At 39.0% G+C, this 21,812-nt stretch overlaps 1 protein-coding gene across 3 annotated transcripts in view; it reads left to right on the top strand.

Annotated features, from left to right (window-relative positions):
* The window catches only part of PDZRN3 (PDZ domain containing ring finger 3), a 260,678-nt gene that overhangs the window by 222,476 nt on the left and 16,390 nt on the right, over positions 1-21,812 (top strand). For all 3 annotated transcript variants that reach the window (XM_089519673.1, XM_089519664.1, XM_089519682.1), the window contains 2 exons: positions 2,376-2,623; positions 8,288-8,375. In XM_089519673.1, the coding sequence (XP_089375799.1) occupies positions 2,376-2,623; positions 8,288-8,375 (336 nt within the window). The remainder of the gene's footprint in view (positions 1-2,375; positions 2,624-8,287; positions 8,376-21,812) is intronic.

Raw genomic sequence — 21,812 nt, 5'->3', positions numbered from 1 at the left:
TAAAAGCAGAGGGGAAGAACCTCAGTTCTGTTTAGTTTTGCATACATGGGATTAAGTTCAGCAGAGGATTAGAACAAGGGCTTTGTTTCAAAGGCACATTTTGAGGAGACATTTGAAAAATGTAAGAGAAGTGGATTGGGGCTGATGTTCTGAGAGAGTTCAGCAACTAAAGGGAGCATTTGAAAAAGCAGGAGGTTGATGACACTGTAGAAACAATGGTTGTAAGCAGAGGTTTCCATCTACAGAATGGTGCCTTTCTTCTGCTTTACGTTGTCTTGGGCTTCTTCTGGCTATTTCCACATTCCTCTGGCACACTGGTATTTAGCTGGTCAGGATCACTACTGGGTCACAGCCTATATTAAGAGAGTCACAAGAACAGAAACACCATCATATGAATTGTTGTTATCTGCCTTCAAACCTACTTTGAATTATGGAACACTATCCTAGGGTTTTCTTGGCAAGATTTATTCAGAGGTTTATCAGTGCCATCCCCTTGAACTGAGAGAATGTAACTTGCCCAAGGTCATCAAATGTGTTTCTGTGGCTGAGTAGAAATTCAGACCTTGAATTCCTGGAGCCCTAGACCAACATTCAAAACACTACACCATACTGGCTCTCTCCACCATACAACTATATAGATTATTTTTTAAAAAAAGTGAGGTTCTAGAAGTGTGATTAAACTAAAGATAGACTCCCCCACACCTGAAAAAGTAGAGGGATGTTGATCTAGCAACTTTGTCCTCTCCTCACTGAGGCAGATGAAGAAAGATACTGAATAAAAGAAGGTCTTCTCACCCTAGAAGTACAAATATAAAGCACATTTGTTTCTCAGCAGTGTATGAGTGAGCCTTTTATCTGCAACAAAACCACATGCCTAGACCAACAAGAAATTTGTAGGCAGGTCGTACTGTGAGAAGAGAAAGCAAAATCCATCCTTATTAGCTGACTTCAGTATTATTCTGTTGACAAGTAGAATAATTCCCTGTCTATGGCTGGGTGTACAATCACTCTAATGAATTGTTTTCTATGTTAAAGAGGTTTTACAAGTTCTGCATTGCCTGGCATCTTGGCACTGATATATATATAGGTCAACAGTGGTCAAACCATGTAAATATGGTTGGAGGAATAGCTCCTTTAAAATAAATTAGGGATCTCCAGGGAGATCCCTAATTTTGAACAGCATTCCAGTTTCAAGCATGGAAGGGCCCCCTGTTGGCTCACATGCTCTGTCACTCCAGAACAGTATGTTTGGGATGACAGGTACCTATTTTTTATCAAATGTGACAGATTACCTGAAGCTAGTAACAGGTTGGATTGGAGGTGACAAAATGGATATTAGACCATATCAAAGGGGGGGGGGGGGGGCACTGTAATGTCAGCTGGAAAAAGAACACATGGGGGGAGAATATGGGGGAAGAAACTTTAGATCTCCTTTTGAATTCACTTGGAAAGCCTGTAAAGCCAAATGTATTCCTATCACTACATCCAGATGGCTGGACCAAGTCTGAGGATGCTCAACAGAGTGTGATACTTAGCTGCTCGAAATGAATATCCAGCTGAATATCCTTTCTTTTCCTTTCTTTTTTAGTGCATTTTTGCTTAAGATAAAGCATGTGCATATTTAACATAAACATGGAAAATCCTTTGTTGTCTGAAATGGACTTCAGAAAACAGTGGTGTGACCAGTTGAGGATAAATGTTTAGAATTTTCAGGAGGTTGGAGGGTTCCCCATGGACTTATATTCACATCTAAATTCAGATCCAGCCCTGAAATGTTAAAGTTAGCATTTCTAATTGCCCTTCAAGAGCCAAGAAATGTATTTCCAGTGCTGTTGAGAATGCCGAAATAGTTATCTGTTGGTGGATGTAGACACTTCTACTTCCTTCATCATTATTTTTTCTTGTAGCATAGAGCCCGAGAAATGCAGCTGTGATAATACAGTTTAAAACTTTTATCCTTTTATAATGTGCCCAGAAGTGCAATAGCAGCTGAGAATGATCTTCTCAACTTTTTTCATTCACTCCCATACTGTCCCTCCACTAATTTTGAATGAAAGTGAATCTGGGCTTGCCTTTGAGAAGCTGCCACCATAGAAGAAATCAAAAGGCTTTCAATCTATACTAAAAGTATGTATATGTGGGCACTTTTCCCACAGGGTTTTATCCTATCCACTGTGAATTGCTTGACTTTCATGGCCATTATTAGTTCACACCAGTTCACAGTAAAGACTTCCAGAATGACAGCCTTATTTTCAGATCTCTCTTGCAAGTATGCTTTTCTCTTTCAAAGGTGAAAATAGATAAAGGAAAAGCTAGGACAACAGGATTTAATATTTTCCTTTTCTTCTCTTCTATTTTTTTCTCTCCACTCACAGGTAAATGGGAAGGATTTGTCTAAAGCAACTCATGATCAAGCAGTAGAAGCATTCAAAACAGCTAAAGATCCCATTGTGGTCCAGGTCCTCAGGAGAGCACCACGCACCAAGATCTTCAGCCCATCTCATGAATGTCTCTTGGTAGATGCGGGCACCCAAACTGAGATCACCTTTGAACACATCATGGCTCTAACCAAGATGGGCTCACCTACCCCACCTGTTTTGGATTCATATCTGTTACCTGAGGAGTAAGTATCAGTTTTCATAGGACAATTTTCATTAAAGCAGCATTGCTAATGCAACTAATATTATTTGTCACTTTTTAAAATGCTGTATGCAGTGGTGCTCTCATAATCTGAAGCTATCTCAACATAAGAGAGAAATTTCCAGCTTCCCTTCTAAGCTAGTTCAAACATGGGGTGCATGTCCAAATATCCACCCCAAATACAAAACTACAGACAGAACTACTGTTATCATCTCAAGTATTGGGTTTAGTAATTCAGTAACAGGGATGCAATAAACACCCATGGCTTCCATTTTCAGGAGTAAAAATCTCAGTAAAACACCTGAAATGCTTTATGTTGTTCACTATGTTTCACAAAATGGTAGATAGAACCTTGGGTGTTAAAAATACAACAAGCTGTATCACCTTTTTAAATGGGAAACCAGATGAACAACAGTGTACTTGTTGTACACTCAAATCACTATACCACAGTGGCTCCCCAAGAGCTAATTAAAAATAACACTTGTTGTTCCATCATAGTTATTGCCTTAACAGTGGTGAGTGTAAATAGTCAAGAGCAGTTCCCAATGTATCTCCAGCAACAAGAATAAAGTTAGGTGATCTGCTGTATTCCCTCCCTCCCACTCATTACCTGATCATTTTTCACAGAATGGAACCAATGTATCAGAACTTCTACACTGTGTTTTATTAATGGCAAAGGAAGATGCTAATTAAGCTGGCAATAATTGTCAGTTCCTTGGCTTCTTCCCATCACCTTCTCCAAAAGAAAAGAAAAGAAAAGAAAAGAAAGCAGCTGTATCTTTACTGTTACAGTATTGAAATACATTGTTGAAACCCTGCAAAGAAGTAGAGTAAATATGTTTGTACATATGACTCCATCAAGATTTTTTGCATGCAGCAGTTATTCCTAATGCAATGAACATATGATCTGTTTAAGATTGATTTTTGGCATTATTTTATGTTGCATTTTATCTATGCATATGCATAGACTGATTGGTAGGATAGAAAGAAGGATTAAATACTCTGATGGCCCCAGATCAGCGTTTCCCAACCTGGGGGTCAAACAACCCTTTCACAACATATTTCCAATTGTCTTAGGAACTGAGACAAAAATAATTTTATGGTTCAGGGTCATCACAACATGAGGAACTGTATTAAAGGGTTGTGGCATTAGGTTGAGAACCACTGCCCCAGATCTTGTCTAATTTTAGAAGTTAAGCAGGGTAAGCCAAGATCAGTACTTGGTTGGGAGACTGCCAACAGATCCCAGGTGTTGTAGGCTATATTTCAAAGGAAGGAACTGGCAAAACCATCTCTGAGTATACCTTGCCTAAGAAAATCCTGTGAAAATCATGGGCCACCATAAATCAACAGGGGACTTGGAGACACATAGACACAACAGAGAGATGAACTGGGAGCTGCTAATTCCATCAAACAGTGTATGCTTCTGCTCAGGGGTCAGTCTTAAAACCACACATGCACATCAGTAAAGCTGGAATTTTGATGGAAAAGAAGACTACTTTTCATGAATCCACAATAATTTTTTTAAAGAACTACAGGTTGAGTATCTCTTATCTGGAATTCCAAAATACAAATATTCCAAAAAAAACCCAATATTTTTCATGGGTGGTTGAGATAGTAACACCTTCTCTTTCTAATGGTTCAGTGTACACAAACTTTGTTTCATGTACACAATAATTTTTAAAATGTGGAAAATTACCTTCAGGCAATGTTTGTAAGGTATATATGAAACATAAATGAATTTTGTGTTTAGACTTCAGTTTCATCTCCAAGATGCACATATATGCAAATACAGGCTTCTAAAATCCAAAGGACTTCTGATCCTAAACATTTCAGACGAGGGAAATTCAATCTGTCCTGTATTCTGCTTTGGTATATTAATTCATTTATTATAAATTTGTGACAATGTTATACAAATAAATTGTTCAGTAGGACTAATCACTAATTAAAATGATGCTAAAAATTTTTCAAAATCATTGTATTATTCTTACAAGCAATGACTGCTGTCACCATTTTAATTTGTAAGCAGCCTTGAATCCCCCATCTTGGAGAAAAAGCAGGTTATAAATAAAGATGAGGAGATGACAATGATAGTGATATTTGCAATTATAAAAGAAGTAGATTATTCCTCCTGATAGAAGCCCACCCCTAATGTTAGTACAGGAAACAGATATCCATACCACCTGTAACCATTCCCCAAGGATACTTGATATTTCCTTTGACAGCAAATAGAAAATGACAGAAATTTGCTGAAAACTGTAAAGTACTATTTTTGATGGCTCGTGTCCCAGCTCATTAATAGAAATTGGTGGTGACATTGCTGAGAGGAACACACAGATGTGATGGAAAGGAGTATTCATATCTGTGTGTGTTGGCAGCACAGTCAGGAATTTCAGGCAGCGCTTTGGATCATATTCTTGCTTCAAAAGGGTTTTGGTTAAATGCATAAGAATCAGGCTGCTGTCCCAGTTGGACATCTTTCACAGTGCTTGATACCACTAAATACAAAAATCCCTCTCAGGCTTTTGGGATGAATGCCTAAATTAATAAAATCTTACATCAAGCATTGCTTCCTTTACGTAGAACAAAGTAAAAAACCAAACCCACAAAACATTACTTATGATTGACTCCCTTCTCACACAGGGGCACTTTGTTGTTCTGTGGTCCCAATTGCTGAAAAGTGGCTGTAAATTAAAGCATCCAGGATAGTGGGTCATGGACCTTGCTACTTGCTACCACAGCACATGGAAGCCGCTCACTTGCCTGTGTGTGAAGGATCTCAGATTCCATGTTCTCCAAAAACACTCAGGTTTATTTACATAGCTCCATAGCCCCATAAAAATATATAAGACCTGGCTGGACCAGACCAAAAGTTAATTCCTATGTATAGCATTCTGTATCGAAATACTGAGCACCCAGGTGTCTCCAGGAAGTCTGTAAGCAAGGCATTAATAATATGTAAGCAAGGCATTAATTATAATTATAATTATAATTATTTCCCGCCTCTCCCTGCGGATTGAGGTGGGATTACAACCGATAAAATCAAACAATACAATTACACAATACCATAATAGATAAAATAATCAATTAAAACACGCCGAGATGCAATACAATCATTAATATAGCCAAATCGTTATCTGTTTCTGTGCTGTTGAATCAGGTGTAGAAAATTCTATAAGATCCACTATAAAAGATCAGGTGGATACTGTAACACCCTCCCTTCTTGTATGCCCTTGAGCATCTTTTGATCAGAGAGATTCTGCCTTGGAAAAGAGAAATTTTGTTTTGTTGTTACAGTTCATTGTAACTGATAGACCTATCCTCCAAGAAACTAAATAATTTTTTTAAAGCCATCTAGGTTTCTGACCATCTTTGTATTCCTAGGGAATTTCAGAAATCACCTATGTACCTATGATACTCCCCAACTTATTTGGGTTACCCATGCTCTAATATTCTGAAAGTGGAAGAAAAATCTCTGCCATTCTGTATCAGTAATTGAATTCAATCATTCACAGTTTTCAAGTAAAATAAATTATTATTGAAGACAATTACTCCCTGCTGCCAACTGAATAGTTTCCATAAGAAGATTATTTCAGAGCACAAATTTAAGGGTGTGAGTCAATGTAGCATGGGGAGGACAAAGTACAGTCCATGGGCATCGTGCACACTCCCAGGGTCATTTTTATGGCTCCTGGGGGCCTGCTGGTTAAAAAAAAACTGGGCTCCAAATGTCCTCTAGGTGATATGACATGCATTGTGTTACATATTGGAGCTGCTAAATCAATTTAGGTCCAGGAAAGAACTTCTTTAAAACAGGAAGTGAACAGGTGCTCTTCCTGGAGCCAAAGACATGGTGAAAGTCTCCTCTACATCCCATTTGCAGGGGAGTGTGGCCCTCCAAGGTCTCCTGGGAGGCAGTGAACCCCCAAACCTCTGATGTTGTCCATGTCTGATGTATTGGGCAGAAAGGATGGGGGAAACTCCTTTTATATGAGGATCAGTCCATTTACTCACCATTGGATTTTGCCCAATACAACCATATCTCATCACAAAGGAAATAAGCATGTGAAAGTGCTGCAAAGCTCAGGTGGGATTGGGAACCTACATCTCTGTTGGCAGACCTTCTGCCACAGATTAGGTCCAAGCATCTTGTTCTATTGTGCTACACAGCACCTGGATTGTTTCAGTGAAAAGTAGCTTTAAAATATTTTATTCAAATACAAGTAATCCAGATAATCTCCCATTCTCTGGCACTTGATAACTGCCAAGGACTGGGATTTGGAGGGATCATGGCCTGTTGCTAAAGTTATAAGGGTTATATGGAAATGGTGGTTACTATAATGCCACCCTTGGCTTCTCACCTTCAACCTTCTCAGTGACAATGGCAAAAGTGGACAGAGGAGTCTCTTCTGAACCATATGTACCTGCAACAGCCCTAAGATCTACAGGAGAAGGCTTTCTCTCGGTCCCATTAAGATCACAGGCTCACCTGGTGAGGACACGAGAGACAGCCTTCTCAGTGGCTGCTCCTGCCCTCTGGAATGCCCTTCCTTGGAGGCTAGGCTGGCCCCCTCCCTGCTGGCCTTTCGTTGGCAAGTAAAAACATTTTTATGCCGTCAGGCTTTCTGTATATAATGCCTAGCAGGGTGGTTTTATGGAGCAGGTGGATTTTTTAATTGTTTTAAACTTACATATATTTTATGTGAATTTATATCTGATTTTATATATAGATGTTTTAATTGTTTGAATTCTATTGCGGTGTTAAAAGTTTTATCTGTGAGCCACATTGAGTCCCTCTGGAGAGAAAGGCGGGATATAAATGAAATAAATAAATAAATAAATAAGGAAAATTTGCTGGACTCTGGTTTTGGCATGTGGCCCCCAAAGCCCCCAACACTCCCATTTTAAAAAGATGATATTAAGGTAATTTTTGTCCTAAAATCACACAGAAAAAAACTTCAAAAGCATGAAAACATACAATATACCCCCACCTCACTACCAAGAAGCATCCCTTTAAACCCCCCATACCTCTTTTTCTTCTGCAGCCACTCTCAAACTGGTGAAAGAAAAAGACGTATTTTCACTTTCTGTCATCATTTTGAAAACTTCAAAGGAAATTGCTTCATTTCCCACAGTGGTACATCTGAAACCAGTGATGAGTAGCATAGCTGTGTTTCCAACCATTTTGAGAATTGTTGCAGAAGAAAACAGAGGTATTTGGGCTTCACAGAGGAACAGTCCACGACAGGAAGTCTGGGACGGAACATTGGCCCCTGGCTCCCATACAGTTGTGCATTCCTGCTTTAAGCTAAGCATGCCACCCTGCAGACAGTGTTCCCCCAACACTTACTTCCCGTGCCATGTACAACACTGTCAGTAAGTACTGCTCACTAGCTTTCACTCACCATGCATGGGGTACCCAGTCCTCAAAGGAAAATAAACAAATAAGAAGTCGTTTTTTCTGTTTGCTAGGTTTTTTGTTTGTTTGTTTAATGAGCTTACAGACTCAAAACCATTGATCACTGCAGCACATTGGATGTGGACATATGTGTGACATGTTAGTGATGATCTGCCATGAGGCTGAGGGAGGATTAATACATCAATTAGAATAGGGAGTGATAACCTAAACTGTGCTTTATTTTCCCAGGCATTCATCAGGGCATGAATACTATGACCCAAATGATTACATGGGAGGCATTCATCAAGACATGGACAGAGAAGAGCTAGAATTAGAGGTATGAATAATAACTGGAAGAAGTCGTTTAACACACAGAACATTTTAATATATTTTTCATGTGCCATCCTCTTAGCAGTTAGTGCTGCATTAAAATTCCATGCCCATAATTGCCAAAATACATTGAGAACATGGCTGTGTGTGACCTTTGTTGTTCTGCAGTTTGGTGTACAGACTGTGTGAAATCAGTGCTTATTCACTTTCAAATGCAGGTAATTAAATGTTATGTAATCAAAGGATTAGAGGATGGAACCTCAGCTGGTAGAGAGGTGGACATATGTCTCCCTTGAGCTCTGATAGATTTTCTTTTCTTTCTTTTTTACAGGATAAATAACAGAAGGAAGGGAGATTAGAGATTCATGTATATTATTCTTTTTAAAGTAATAATGTTGACTGCATGGAATTTTATACAGGAATATAGTTTTATACAGGAATATAGTATTGAAACTAATATTTTATAGATCCAAACAAACGTAATCATTTCAAAAAATAGTTTCTGGCTCATGTTGATATGCAGGTACATTTGAAAGCAAGCATAGGCATCTTGCTAATTAGCCTTGTCTAGAGTACACCTATTCAATCAGTTGTTGAATGGTGAATCCACACAAAAGCAAATCCCATTGGCTCAATGCATCTGCTATACCAGGGTTAAGGTTGCATCTACACTGCAGAATCAATGCAGTTTGACACCACTTTACCTGTCATGGCCCAATGTTATGGAATTCTGGGATTTGTAGTTTTATGAGATATTTAGCCTTCTCTGTCAGAGAGCTGTGGTGCCACAACAGACAACAAATCCCAGGATTCCATATAGTCAAGACAATTAAAGTTGTGTCAAATTACATTACTTAGTGTGGCAGCAGCCCAAGAACAGAAGTTAGGCTCTGCAGTGACTGCATTTGTGTATGTTCCTGAAATATTTTTGCAAATGTGGATAAATAATGCAAAATGAGCAGTCTTGAAAACTGCTGCATACCAAATACCTTGATGGAACCATATGTGCAAACACGTCCAAGTTACTTCTTTACAGGGTTTCATCAATGTGCTTCAATAACCATGACGATACATCTGAGGATAGTTTTGGAGAGGGTAATGGGAAGAAGCCAAGGAACTGACAGTTGTTGCTGACTTAATTAGCATGTTTCTTTGCCATAAATAAAAAACAGTGTAGAATGTCTGATACATAGATTCCATTGGGGGGGGGGGTTAAAATCAGGTAATGAGTGGGAGGGAAGGAGCACGGCAGATCACCTAACTCTATCTTTGTTGGTTATGTATTGGGCACTCCTCCGTGCTTTTCCCAGATCAGATGGAATCTGGTGCTTGTAGCATATTTAGGCCCTTGAATCTATAGTAAGCAAGTAAAAATAATATTTCAATCAGAAATGACTGAAGTGGTGTTGCTACTGGCAATGCCTTCTAGGGGATTCTGGGAGTTTTAATCCAAACCAATAACATATCAAAGTTCAGGACCAGGAGCAATTCCCCCTCCCCTTTCCTTGTTTGGAGAGGAAGCAGATGGGAAACAATACTGTACAGCCAGCCAGAGCTATATTCTTTGCATGCTGTGCGGGCAGGAATTGGTAGCTACCAACAGTGAAACCCCAGAATTACCTTTTCTTTACTACACTACATGACTCCACAGCCCATTCACCCTAGGATAAGAAAAAAGGAATCTAGATACACATCAGCACTCTAATACTGAGGAAAAGACACAGCCTATCCTTACAAAACTAATGTGTAGATAAAATAATTACCTATAAATCTTGAATATATCTTTCCCTCCCCCACTCCACTTTTGGAAAAATATGTCAGTGATCAAGGATATCCTTCTAGCTTGCGGGGGAGCGGGGGTACAAGGAGAGTGAAGTTTTTCAACAACCTGTTTGGTGAGAGTCCCACACAGAGATTTGAAGAAAAGAGAAATATTTGTTACATGTTCTGTTTATTTGAAAGCTGAGGATTGTTGGGACCCAGCACAGAGCTTTCTGAATAGCTAGCTGCAGTTGTGAAAGCTGGTTTGGCTCCTTCATTATTAACCTTTAGACAGCTGGTAGAAATTGTAGCATTACATCCTTTGTTTTATTGCAGTGTTTATGGTGTATTCATTTTTTTTTGGCGGGGGGTGGTTTTTGGTTTTTTAATCTTAGTATTTTACTGATTTTATTATTATATTGTAAATCACCTTAAGGCCACAGTGACCGGAGAGGTAATTCAAAAATACATTGAATAACTGAATATATTACACATGCACACTTATGTTTGAGACAAATTTATTACCCATCCCAAAATTTCTAAGACAACCTGTTTCCAATAAGCAGATAATAGGGATTTTTTTTTTTAAGAATAGGAGCAATGATTCACAACAGAACCTCTAGTGACCAGGCCTTGCAAATGTTACTTTTTGGAAATGAAATGCTCAGAATCCCTCAGCATGCACAGCCATGTTTAAAAGTTATTTTTTCGGCTACTGGTTTTAGAATCTTTCATTTAGCATGGCTGGTGGATTCTGGGAGTTCTTGTCCAAAAACCTTCCTAGGCTTTGCCTATGATCCTCCCCAGTTCTGGAAACGACAGCAAAACTCTGACAAAATCCATCTGTACCAGGGATGTTATAGGCCCCAGAGCTGTTGAGCAAATTTGTGCTGCTGATGTTGCTTTTCCTGCCACTATTCAGGTTATAAAGCTAGCTAAACAGGCAGCTGCCTAAATGATGTGCCAGCCTTAGCTAGAATATGAAGTCAGTTCACAGAGTCTGATAATACGGGTACACCCAAAGTGTACTTAAGTAGTTAAAACAAGAGAGAGAGAAATTAATAGGAGCAACTAAATGTTACAGAAACATTTGCAGCTTTATGGCATGCCTCTGGAAAACCTCAAAGGATCTTTTCAAACCTGGGAGGCTAAAATCAATGGAAAGGGTCAGAGTGTAACAAATCTCAAGCAGCTCCTAGCTATATTGTTTGCTTATTGACAAATACGTCTTAAATAGACCACAAAGGTGCTTGTTTCATTGACTCTTGTACGAATTCTGCAAAGGAAGTTAAATATCAAAGCAGACCAGCTGGGCTAGTCTCTGCATAAAGCACACTCTAAATTTCAGTCCATCATCTCACGTTTTATGGCCATCCTAACTCACAATTAATGACTAAACAGATATTGTCAACAAGTCCCTGGAGTAAATGACTAGCATTCTTGCTAGAAGTTGGGGAAATGCACTAGAATTGCCTACCGATTTGTACAAGCTGATATTAGTCACAAGAATCGAATAGCTGCCAAGAACTGACGATTAGAAGCAAGAGCTCTATATATATGAAATAAGGTTCCAGAGTTGCAAGGAATTAAATCCCTGAGGTGTTAACCCAGCTTCTCTAACAAACAAAACCTTGAGATTAATGATCCCATGGTGCTATATCAACAGATTTTAAAACTGCATCTCAATTTAACTGGGAACACCTCTTAGGAACTGTGTCAGTAAAAATGGACTACAAAGCCCTTTAAACGTTACCAAAAAACTGCTAGCAAAAATAGTGCTACTTGCCTATGCTTTCTAAGACAAATATGAAAGAATCATAGAATCACAGAGTTGGAAAAGACCCCAAGTGCCATCCAGTCCAATCCCCTTCCATGCATGAATACACAAAGCTTTTCAGGTTGGCTTCCATCCGCTGCACTTTACAGAGACGGCTCTCACTAAGATTGCGGATCCTTTTAGCCAAGTTGAAAGGCCTATACTCTGTTCTTGTTCTTCTTGATCTTTCTGCTGCCTTTGACACTGTTGATCATAGCCTTTTGGTGGATCTCCTCCAGGACCTAGGATTTACTGATTCAGTCCTTAACTGGTTTAAGTCATACTTCTCAGATTGGTCATTTGCTGTGGTCTCTGGTGGCCAGGTCTCTATTCCTGTTTCATTATCAGTTGGAGTCCCACAGGGCTCCATTCTGTGTCCATTGTTGTTTTTCCTCTACACTTTGTCTTTGGATAACCTTATTAATTCCTACGGTTTTCAATACTGTCTATATGCCAATGACACCCAATTGTACTTTTCTACTCCGGAACTCTCCTCAAACATTGAACAATGAGTTTCATCATGTCTCTCAGCTGTTTCTGCATGGATGCTTGTTTGAAGCTCAACATGGCCAAAACTGAAGTACTTATTTTTCCACCAAAACCGACTTCGCAATATTCATTTTCAATTACAGTCAATGACATTTGTATCCATCCTGTGAAGGAAGCATGTAGCCTTGGCTTTGTTTTTTATTCTTCTTTGTTGTTTGTTCCTCAGATCCAGGCTATAGCCAAGTCCTGCCGATTTTTTTTCTCTATGATCTAGCTAAAATTAGAATTTTTCTTTCAGAATCAACTGCTAAGACTTTAGTTCATGCTGTGGTTATTTCTCACCTTGAGTACTGCAACCTTCTGTCCCACCTTGGTCCCTTGATTTCTGTTCAACATTTTCTGCCATGATTATCTTTTCAGCTCACTATTATGACCATATCACACCTTTGCTGTCATCTGTTCATTGGCTCCCTATTCCTTTTAGGATTCGTTATAAGCTCCTGCTTCTAACCTTGAAAGCCCTGCAGGGTTTGCCTGCCCCCTTATTTGTCAGCTCTTATTTCCTCCTACTATCCTGCTCATGCTTTATGTTCCAGGGACTCGGGGCTCCTGACACAGCCAAGAGGGTTCCTCTTCCCCAGCTTGGATTCGCCCCTTCACTCTTGCCGCTCCTCACTCCTAGAATCTTCTTTCCAAACATTTGCGGACTATCACTTCCTTAGTTAAGTTTAAGTCCAAACTAAAGACAACTTTGTTTAGGGAAGCTTTTCAGCTTACAGCTCGATTTTGACTATTAGATAAGTATGTATTAGTGTGTATTATTTTATAGCCTACTGTTTTAGATGTATTTTAATGTTAAGTCATTACTTTATCATTTTGTTGCTTTCTGGTTTTAGATTGTGTGCCATAGGCAGGTTTTTATCTGTATCCTGTTTGATGATTATGTAAAACTTAACAGCACTATATAAATAAATATTAGTAGTAGCAGTAGTAGTAATTTCTCTCTTACAATATGAAAAGGTTCCTGGCTCAGTACCTTATAGTCCCACTCACTCAGAAAGCAATTCATTTCTAATGCAGGCTCTCCTTTGTCTCCTTTAGAAAAAGGTGTCTCCAATTTTATAAAGTTTTAAACTGCTCCTAACAGGAGATTGTCAGGAGCACAACACACTAATCTGTTAAACTCAAATTTGCTTTTCAGCATAGTTAATTTACTATTATCTTTCATTTTGATATCTCCCTGTTATGAGTGCTGCAGGCATAATAGCATCATAACAGCACTGCTGTATTCCTGTTTAAGTGTAAATATCACTTGCAATTCAATGTTCAGGTTGTTTAGCTCACCTTATCTGCTGCCAGGTGGCTTAGAGCCAAAATGATTTTATGCAATTGCACTGCATTCCATTCTGGATGCACAGAGCTCATATCTGCAGATTCCTTGGTTTTATCAGAGCTCTTCATAAGAAAAGGGCAATCTACATCTCAAAAAGTTATGCTAATGCTTATTCATGAGACTTCTCATATCTACCCTCTTTAGATCATTTCTGACTTCTAAGAATTCCAGTAATACAGGCATCATACAGTGTTGTTATGCATTATCCATTCCCTTCATTTTGACAAGGGGGTCTTCTACTTCTGCCAGATCATTAAGGCTGTTTATTCACCTAACTTAGCATTGTCTAGACCAGTGGTTCCCAAACTTTTGCCTTCTGGGTGTTTTGGATATCAACTCCCAGATACCCCAGTCAGCTTGGTCAGGAATTCTGAGAGCTGTAATTCAAAACATCTAGAAGTTTGGGAACTACTGGTCTACAGCGATGGGTAGTGCCTACTCATGTTTTCAGACAGGTGTCTTTCTCGATCCTAGCTGCAAATGCTGGACCAAACATGCATAGTGAGTAGGCTATTTGTGAACAATGACCTTTTATATTAATATGTATGGTAGTACCATTAATTTCCAGCTTTTTTCTCTTATACAACAAATCTATTGACATTATTAGTGTCTTACCTTTTGTTTGCAAGAGCCCAGTGGGGTTTATGAACTATCTGGGCACCTGCAAACAGGGCAGAAGCAAAGGACAACTGGCACTGCCAACTTCTTTCCTCATGCTTTTTTTTCCCTTCAGAAAAAAAATCTCTTCCTCTGGAGAAAACATCTAATTCTAGACCAACTCTGGATTGTCCTAAATCTTCATCCCTGTTGTGTGGTGGGCAGAATGTGGCTTACAGGAGACACACCTTCCCCCCAAAAATGCCCCCAAGTGCCCCTAAGGGAAATGTTATTATTATTAACCTTTATTTATAAAGCGCTGTAAATTTACACAGCGCTGTACATACAATCTTATTAATTGGACGGTTCCCTGCCCTCAGGCTTACAATCTAAAAAGACACGACACAAAAGGAGAAGGGAGTGGTGGTGGGGAAGGGGCCTGTCTAGTAAGATAATACATATAAAATACATAGCAATACAGGAAATGATTCAATAAAACAGACAACAAAAGAACATCAAATAGCAAGTGACAATTATGCAATGCCTAATAGGGCTATATTTTTGTCCCTTTTGTCTTGTTCAAAACAAAAACTGAACAAGAAGTTATTTCTGGCTACTTTGTTTTGTATAAAAGGCCTCTCCTGAACCTAAAATGGAAGAGGGGGCAAAGCATGGTAAAAATGAACCCCAGATTCGCTTCAGCAGGAGTGGGCAAAGTGTACCCTGTGGACCTCTATATGTGGCCCCTGATGCCACACATGGAGGGGCTAATATGGGGAAATTCTTTGCCTAAAAATCACCCAAAAGCTTTCAAATTTGCTTGAAAATGTAGCAGTTTGCTTCCCCTAACCTCTAGAGACCCCCCAACCCCCCCCAAAAAAAAAAAACAACTGTACCAAAATGGCAGCCAGAAGTCATATCACTTCAGATACAGTGGTGTGGCTTGCTTGACAGGTGAAGAGGAGAAATGCCCTCCCTGGGCAATTGCTGTCCTCTACCCTAAAGGGTCTTTGGGGCAGTCCAGAGCAAAAAACAAACAAGCAAGAAAACACATTTTGTGGACAGTGTGGTGGGGTATAACCCTCCAAAGTCTCCTGGAGCAACTAATGCAGCCACTAGCCTCTTACTATTGCCCATCTCTGAGGTGATAGAGGGATGGGACAATTTGGGGTTCTGCATATGCAGAGACCACACCCATAAGCCTGGCATGCCACACCCGCTCTTTCTCTTCTCTCATGTTGGATCTGTGGGTACGGATCACACGTCTCCCCTCCCAGATCAGAACTGGGTCTCCCACCTGGAAGGGGAATTTTATATCTGTGCTATAGCCCCAAACAAATTGAACAAGAGATCAGATCACACCGTAAGATATGAAGACATTTTTTTCTTAAAAGCTCTCTACTCCTTAAAAAAGCTCTCTACTCCATAGAAATATCAATGCAGATTTCTAAGGTCCCATTTTGAAAGAAGGATCCTAGTTCCAGCTAGCAAGGACTACAGTCTACCATGAGCCATCATTATCCCTAGCCACAGATTTTCAGTCATAGAACAAAAGAAATGGCAAACAAGAATTTGCCCTGGAGAGATAAACTCTCTTAGATCCAAAACACACTGCAGAAATAATCCAGTTTTTGACAACTTTAACTGCCCTGATGCTAAGGAATTCTGGGAACTGTAGTTTTGTGAGACATGTAGCCTTCTCTGTCAGAGGGCTCCAGTGCCATAGTTCCCAGGATTCCCTAGTACTGAGCCAGGATAGTTAAAGCAGTTTCAAAGTGGATTATTTCTGCAATGTGTTTTGGATGTTAGCCAAATGAACTCTTCTTGGACACTGGAGCTCTGACCTTTAATAGGCAAAAACCATCACTATTAAGAGTGACTACCTATCTGTGTTGAAGTGGATCATCTCATGCTTCAGGAGTCAAAAAGACTCTTTACAAAGCAGGATATGTGAAAAAACAATAAATAAAGTTTACTTTAAGAAAAGATTATCTTTGTCTGTGTTTAATTAATATTAAGTGTCCAAGAAGAATTTAATCCAATCTCCTTTTGCAAATGAAAGGGAAAACTCTTCTACAGGGTTTAGTGCAAGTTTAATGAAGAATGATTATGACTGTTGGGCAGCAATTAGCCACTTGGTAGGAGAGAGAGAGTTTTATAAGTAACAAGACAAAGACAATATGTATTAGGGAGGACTGAATAGTTTTATAAGTTTCTTTGCCTCTCAAAAATTAGATTGATAACTTTATATACTATTTAAGGCCAAGAATGGAAGCAGAATTTGTTTGGTTCATGTTTTAATTTAGGCTGGCCTAATTTGAACTTCCTAAACAGAAATGGGAGCATCACTTACATTATCACCATTAGATTTCTGCAGATTTCCAAATTTGGGGGATATCATCTTCCAATCAAAAATTAATACAAAAATTTGGGGGGATGCACAGGGACAGCATTAGGGTTTTTCACCACCTAATTCCACAAATGGAGGCAGCTCTGCAAGGAAATATACCTTTTTGGACCCAGGCATTAGCCTGAAAAAATATGAATGTGAAATGTTACACCAGTAGATTCCAGTCTTAATTGCACTAATTTCCAGCAAACAGTAGCTGACATGGTAAATTGGTTTGTAAAGAACAAACTGTGGTAAACTTCAGATTGTAACTCAAGTGTCACATGACTGAACGTTTAAAAAAATAGAAATTGGAAACTAGATATCTGGGAGATGACTTAGATGTCTTCAGCTGATATCAAATATTCTATGTGCAGGATCTTGTGTTGTTGGTGGGGGGGGGTTTCTGTAGGGAGGAGATTTTAACCATGCAAGACTTCACCTGCTAAAAATGCTGCAAGTGAGAAACACGTCCCCTGATAGTTATGGTGACAAGGCTCTTGTCCTATCAGGTAGTTCAGGTATTTTTCATTGTTTCTAGACAGAATTAGAATATATCCTATGTGTTCATAATGGTTCATGTTCTTTACCCATCCTTGAAAAATCACCATGGAACAGATATCTTCACTGCAAGCAGTAATGTTCATAATATTTCATTTGCTTATTATTCTTGAATTCTAAAGATATTTTTAAAAAAGAAAAAAAGGGTAATGTTCATAACACGGTTTACATATCTGAATCACTACAGTCTGGTCATCTAGGCCACATGCATACATGTATGAAAGAATGATGTTGAATATGATAGCGTTTGTTTGTTTAAAAAAGGAGTTTATTCTAGGAAACGCAGATCAGCAAAACTGCTGACTATCCAGTGTCGGGTTTTATAACGCAAAAGCAACTAAAGTATGTAGACATCTATATACAGTAATACCATTACTTTTGGCATACTGGCTTTGTAAGTTGCTACATCTACTCTACAGTCACAACTGATGATGATATGAATCCAAATGCAAGACATTTTACTGTACCTCTAAAGAGGAGGGCTTCTGGTGTTAGCAGAGACAGGATATGAGGTGACAAAGTCCTTTTTCTGTTCATATTGAAGGTCCTTCTCTATTTGTGACCTTTATTACCATGACCATAGTACTTCTTGCCAGTTACAATGGCCATCGCACTTCTTGGCAATGTTGGTCCTGCAAGTCTATACATCTGTTTTTTACTCTGCTCTTCTACTCTGAGAAGCAAGTAATTCTTGAAAATGTTCTTTTAAAAAGAAAGAAAGAAAGAATAAAGGTTTTGTTTTCGGTTTTTTCTTTGATTGTTTAAAATTTATGGAGCTGATGTCCATAAAATCTTTTGAAGCTTTATTATTATATTAAAACTTTATTGAGGCACAAGCAACTAAGAAACAGCTGCTCTCTTTTCTGTGTACACAAAATTATCATATCTAGGGTAGTATCAAATCCCAGTTATTTCTACTTCTAACCACGGCTAGTGGGATTATACTCAAGTGTAAGTCTACATCTAATTACTCATAAAAATTCAGGTACTAAACACCTGCTCTGAGGCTTTTCTGAAGGGATTTTTTACAAAGACCATTTGCTGTAGTGCTGTTTCTTCAGATGTGTGTGTACTTTACTATCTCTCCAGTGATTTACCCCTAGACAATATATGCCAAACAGGGATGTGTAACAGGAGATGTGGAAGCAATGCATGCTGAGTTTTGAAGCATATTGAATAGCTCAGATGAAATATGTGAGAATGAAAATGCCCCCCTAAATCAAGTATTGAAGCATTTTTGAGACATCAAACCTAGGGGCTGAACAGACAGCCCCTTTGGAGCACTTTGACAGCGCCTCTTTGAGCGCCGGATTGGGGTCACAGCAACCACACAGCCCTGATCCATTGTTTTGCCAGCTCAAAAAGAAGCAGCAAAATGCAGCCTTTTCAAGTTGGCAAAAAACTGCCCTTGCCATTGTGGCAACACTTTTGCTCTGTTTCTTTGGCACAGTGTGCATAAACACTGTGCCACAGGAGCATACCCACACCACCCACCATCTGTTCAGGTGGGTGGTATGATGGTTGCTTGGGGTTGGAGTCGGGGCATGCAGCAGGTGGCTGCCATGCCTCGACTTCACCCCAATGGTGGCCCTTTTGGCCGGTCTGTACAGATCCAAAAGCTCAGTCCTAAAACTTATTCCTTAACTTATTGTGGAGATAAGGCAGATTTGAGCAGGCAGAGGAAAGCCTTGGGAACATCCAATCAGGATGAGTCAAGTGCCAGCTAGTGCAAGTGGAGTAGGTATAAATAGAGCAGGATAGAGGTTAATGTTGTTGAAGTTGTTGTTGGTGGTGGTGTTAGTTAGTTGATTAGGGACTTGGGGGGCTCTATAGACTGCCCTAAGGGGCGGCCTGCAGCCACCACTTTTTGCGCCAGACCAGGGCTGCAGCAACTGCACACTGTGGCCCGAATCTGGCCTTTTGAGGACATGAAAAGGAACTACAAAAAGTGGCTCCTTTTTGCACCCTCAAAGGGGCACCATAGCCCTGGCAGCACGGCTATACAGTGCTCCTTCTGTGCTGCATCATATGGATGCAGCACCAGAGGTGCGCCATGACACCACACACCATGTGGAGCTGCACACGGCGTCATGGCACCCTGGGACCAGAATCGAGGCATGCGTCATCTGGACACAACGCCCTGACTCTGCCCCCAGGCCAGCCTTAATGGCTGGTCTGAAGAAGGCCTTGGTTAGGAAAGTGAGAGTTACAGTTTGAGTACAACCCGAGGGGTTGAAGAGCTTCAGAGGCTAGGTTATACTGCACAGGAAGGCCATTAAAAGTTTTAAAAAGCACCCAAGAAAGGACTAAGAGTGACCTGGTGGAAGTGAAGTGTCAGTCTCTGAGGAGAATAGTAGACAGTGAAAAGTGAAGCACAACCAGTATAATAAAGAATTTGAGTATAATAAAGATTTTGAATGGGTTTGGGTTACTGTAACAAACAGGTATAAGGACAAGAAACCACAGACGTAAAACAGTGTAACAAATTAAGTATACCAATAATGTATCAAATGTGAACAACATCCCGCACAAGTGATACTGTATTTAAGTTAACCTGCAAATAAACTTATAACATTGTTTCAATAAATGACAGTTTGGAGTGCTTTCAAAGATACAGTTACACACAAACAACATTGAGGGAAATATTTTGGTATTTAAGTTCCCTTGAGTAGTTTGGGGGAGAAAGTAGGTCTTTGTCACGGATTGGTGGCAGATGTAGCATAAGGTGACAAAGGAGTAAAAGGGTTTTAAAAAGAAAAATACAGAGGTTTTGGGCAGTGCCGCATTGTCACTTATCCACAAAAAGGTGGTTTCTTTATATTCTAAATGGATGGTTTATAAGAAAAGAGAAATAAAAAGTTGTGACTGAATAATTTCCAGAGACTGTTTTTTGTGCTGGGGGTGGGAAACTTTGCCCAACATAGTGGTAAACTCCATAGCAGAACTTGGAAATTCATTTAAAAGAAAAGAAAAGAAGAAGAAGGGTTTTTTTAAAGCCATATTTCTCCTCCAGCATAAGAGGGAAGAAAAAGGGAAAGGAATATAGCAGCATCTTTAAGACTGATTTTTATTTCTGCATGAGCTTTCATTGATATGAACCCACTTCTTCAGAAGCCATACAAGCTCGTTCAAAACTAAAAAACTTTGCCTTAAAAATCCTAATTCTTAATTTAATTCCTGACCTCAAAAAATTAACAAAAAGTAATAGAAACGTAATGAAGTACACCAGGGATTGTAATGAGTTAGATGTTTTCACTTTTGCAGTGAGTAACAGAAGTGGGTTTACTTGTTAAACACTGCAATGGATAGTAGAATTACATCTTTTTATGCTGCAAGAGACAGCCAGGGATGTGTGAAGCTTTTTAAAGGCCAAAGTTATGGATTTTAATCTCACTTGTTCGGGCAAATTTGATAGATTTATATAAATCCAGAGAATTTGTAGGATTATCTGAACATGTGCATTTAGGGAAGGCCTAGTGACTTTTTTCTACTTGCTAACTATTTGTTGAATTGCAGGAAGGGTGGGAAGGAGCCAAGGGATAAGTTTACAGACATTCTATTTTAGCTTTGATAAGTCAATTATGAAATATTATAAATAAAATAAAAAATATTGTGCCTTCAAAAATGTTTATGTGTTTAATCTATTATTGTAAATGAAAAGTGAAATAAAAGTTCTTTTTTTAAAAAATGCACATTCATTGCATGAAAAATTGTAAAAATACCTAAAATCTGGTTAAAAGGTAAATTAAAAAAAATTCTAAAATACAAATAAATGCACCAATGATAAATTCCTCCCCTGACCTTCAGTTTGCAACATAACCCTAGTCAAAAGTTCCATTAAATTCAATGGAGTGTCCTTTTTAAAAGGTCTAATTATTACTGTCCTAACATCTAACAAATTATGTGTACACTACCAAACTGTGCATTTATATAAGGTGGGCATTTGATATCTACTGGGGTTTGGTTCGAAGACCACCACCACCCTGCCATGGACACCAAAATCCATGAATGTTCAAGTTCTGTTAGATCCAATAGCATAGTAAAGTGGTCTCCCTTTATGTAAAATGGCAAAAATCAAGGCTTGCTGTTTGGAATTATGTATATGTTCAAGCCATGGATGGTTGAATCCATGGATATGGAGATCCAACTGTAATGAATTCCATATACACTTCTTAATATTTGTATATGTTCCTTCAAGTTGCACTTGTGTACATTATATAACTGCTTTATCAGGATAAAGTTTGATGAAAATGAGGAAACTTTATCTGATATCAGTTAAAGCCACAGAGTTTACTGCCTTCATTTCCCTTCTGCTATATAAACCTTGGTGTACTGTTTTCAGCAATTGTATCTGGTTCGACATTATCTAATCTTCCATATTGATCAACCCCAATCCCCTTTCTAAAAATAATGGCAAAGCATTAAAAATATGGAAAAC

The sequence above is a fragment of the Sceloporus occidentalis genome, unplaced genomic scaffold (genome assembly GCF_023333645.1).
Source record: "Sceloporus occidentalis isolate IW3139 unplaced genomic scaffold, rSceOcc1.0.p SCAF_1, whole genome shotgun sequence".
NCBI classification, from domain to species: Eukaryota; Metazoa; Chordata; class Lepidosauria; order Squamata; family Phrynosomatidae; genus Sceloporus; species Sceloporus occidentalis.
This window is presented reverse-complemented; position numbering and strand designations above follow the sequence as displayed.